This window comes from Anopheles cruzii, unplaced genomic scaffold, assembly GCF_943734635.1.
Source record: "Anopheles cruzii unplaced genomic scaffold, idAnoCruzAS_RS32_06 scaffold02721_ctg1, whole genome shotgun sequence".
NCBI classification, from domain to species: domain Eukaryota; kingdom Metazoa; phylum Arthropoda; class Insecta; order Diptera; family Culicidae; genus Anopheles; species Anopheles cruzii.
In genome coordinates this window covers 1-2,852 of record NW_026456306.1, presented here as the reverse complement: position 1 = coordinate 2,852, position 2,852 = coordinate 1, and the positions used below count along the sequence as shown (strand labels likewise).

The 2,852-nt window shown below is 50.1% G+C and overlaps 1 protein-coding gene across 1 annotated transcript; it reads right to left on the bottom strand.

Annotated features, from left to right (window-relative positions):
- Positions 1–225: 225 nt before the first annotated feature.
- On the bottom strand, positions 226–1,476 carry LOC128276860 (uncharacterized). The gene has a single exon (XM_053015318.1). It carries the CDS (start codon positions 1,474–1,476, stop codon positions 226–228), a length of 1,251 nt encoding a protein of 416 aa, XP_052871278.1.
- Between the last annotated feature and the right edge of the window lie 1,376 nt (positions 1,477–2,852).

Genomic DNA, 2,852 nt, shown 5'->3' with positions numbered 1-2,852 from the left:
TTCCGTAGCCTAACGATATCTGAGTTTATTCAACAATTTCTTCGCTTCGCTACGAGCTTATTCTCTGGGGTATTTTCCTCGGTAACGGTCCCTATAATCCACTGGCCTTATTCGTTATTTGTTTCGGTTATTATTACTATGCCGCTTCTCGAATTGGTTCGGTTTTCATATTCTGGTCGGGTCACATTGTCGTGGTAGGTGATGGAACAACGATGTACAGCAATGTTACGCTGAGGGTGGTACCCACCGCCCGTCCGACGGTCTCAGTGTGATGTGTCCCGGATGATCGTCCTTACCACTCTGGTTCTCGCCCGTGTTGTGCAGCCGCGATGGTTGCTGTAATCCCGGCGATGGCTGTTGCTGCTTCTGCAACGGCTTGAACGGCTTCGCGAGACACATCAGGAACGAGCCGATGTCCAGTTTCTCCATCTGCTCCAATCGGCGATCGCCTACTTCACCTTTCAAGTTTAGGTCACCGATCTCCTTGATCTCGTACATTGTCGTGAGGGCACCAGTCGCTTCTTTCCGGGTCTGCCGTCGTCCGCTAACACACTCGATCGTTTCGTCCTTCTCGTCTTCCGCTACAACGGCTGCCACCGATGGTTCAGCTTCGTGATTCACTTCCAACAATTCGTCACTATCAGTGGCCGCTGCACTCCTTTTCGCTGCTGCCGTGCTCGATTTTTTCCGGAAGCGATCCGATTTATCGGAATCCGCTTGGTTGGGCTTACTCTTGTCATAGCTGTCCGAGTTACAACGACTGTTTGTTCTATTCTTTTCCTTTACCTTTGGAGTCGGCGGTATGGCCTGTCGTTCTCGTGCTGCTGCTACTGCTTTTTTGCGTACACGTTTTTGGCGCAACTGGTTCGACGCATTACTTTGGTCATCGTAACTACTCTTGGACGGTTGATGTTCCTCTGCCTCCTTGTCCGTGTTCAGTACCTGAGAATTATCGATCGGTTCGAACATTTGCCGCAACTCCGATGACTTCTCACTGTTATCAAAATCATTGTCACGCTGTTTCACCGACCTCCCGCCCTTCGCATTACTTTCATCAAACTCCTGGCGAGCCTCTTCTTTGCGACGATCATGTTCTTCTTCGTCGCGACGGCGCGCTTCTTCGACAGCATGTTGTTGTCGAGTCGCCTCCAACCGGCGGATCGTGTCTTCGGCCCGACGGATTGTGTCTTCCTCCAATCTGCGCAGTCGTTCCTTCTTGTTGAGATCGCGCTGCCGTTCGACATGCTTTTGGGCCTTGGTGTTGATGTTTTCTTCCGGCTTCGGTTCGAGGTGTAGCGACTTGTGATGTTTTTTCGTACACCTGTTTATGCCCCGCGTCTCTGCTTCCTTGCATTTGTTCTGACGGTTTGCGTCATGCCGGTTCGCATAGTTGTACTGATTCACGTGGTGCTGGGTCGAGTAGTTTCGCTGATTTGAGTTCGCATGGTTCTGCTGAGGCCTCTGATACTCTGTCATGGCTTGGTTCACTCTGGCGAATGGTTTCAGCCATTCACATAAATCGAACAAGTTCTGAACTCCTATTTGATCCATTGAGTTCAACACATATTCCATCCGTTTAACTTGGATGGAATATGGCAGCTTTCTCACTAATTCGTCAACCAGTCGGTGGTCACGGAGGTATTCTTCTCTCTCCATCAACATGATGTTACTTACTGCGTTCTCGAGCGCGTTCATCATGTCCATGATCACTGTCCTGGAATCTTTTCTAATCCTCTGCAGGTCGCCCAACAGTTCTCTGTATACCAGCTCCGGCCGGCCATACATTTCGTGCAGCCGCTCGATCACTCGCGGTACATTTTCACAATCGAGCATTAGCTGTTGCACGTTTCTTAATGCCGGGCCGTATAACGCATGCTGCAATCGATTTAAGTTCTCTAGGTGAGAGAATTCTCCGGCGTGCGTCGTGTCGTCGAAGGCCTTGCGGAAGTTTGGCCATTCTTTAGGGTTGCCTCCGAACTTAGGTAGGCTTATCAAGGCCTGCCTCTTAAAGTAGATGGTCCAGTTTGAACCTTCTGTTTCGCCGGCTTTGGTGCTAATGTTGGCTAGCGCCTTCGTCAACTCCTGTAGCTGTTTTTCCTGGTGCGCGCAGATTTGGGCCACTAATTCCTCGGTTGAATCTTGTGGTATCCCAGCCGCTCGTCTCAAGCGACCCAGTTCTTCTTGGATCGCGGCACATTTTACACACAGGAAGGTTTCCTTGGGTGTGGGCTCGCGACTAAGTTTGGCGCAGGATCGGTGGAACCTTCTGTTGCACTCCAAGCAATTGACCATGTACTCTTCCTCGTCGTCCGGGTCCTCGCACAGCCTACAGCTGCTGTTCGGACTCTCTTTGCACTGAAACAACATTGTGCCTTAGGTTCCTTCACTGGTTTTGTTACTTCTCACTTTCTGAGCTTTGTCTTGGCCGGTTAGCCTCCGATGTAATGCATAACCGTTGTTGGTACATTTCAGCTGCAACCCTTGTTGGCCTATTTCAGCCACTCGTTGGATACTGCTTTGGCCTGTATCAGCCTAATCTTGATCACCGTCCGTGATCGTAATTAATGTTTCCCTTTCGGAAACTAAAGCCTTTGCGGCTAAACTGTGTGATACTTTGGCCTATTTCAGCCTACACACAACTTCACAACTGTTCTTATGGCGACAGCACACCAACATGTGACAATTTGGCCTATTTCAGCCCGTCACGAGCTGTTCTTATGGCGACAGCACACCAACGTGAATTCGTTCACTGAAATTGTAGACCGCGCACGAGAACTCTACAATTTCCTCTCTGGAGCCACCATTTGTTACGGAGCGGACCTAACGCGCGAAGGAGCGTGATCCGAAGTGAT

Coding starts and splice junctions, on each gene's coding strand:
- LOC128276860 (XM_053015318.1), bottom strand. CDS start 1,476: ATGACAGAGTATCAGAGGCCTCAGCAGAACCATGCGAACTCAAATCAG.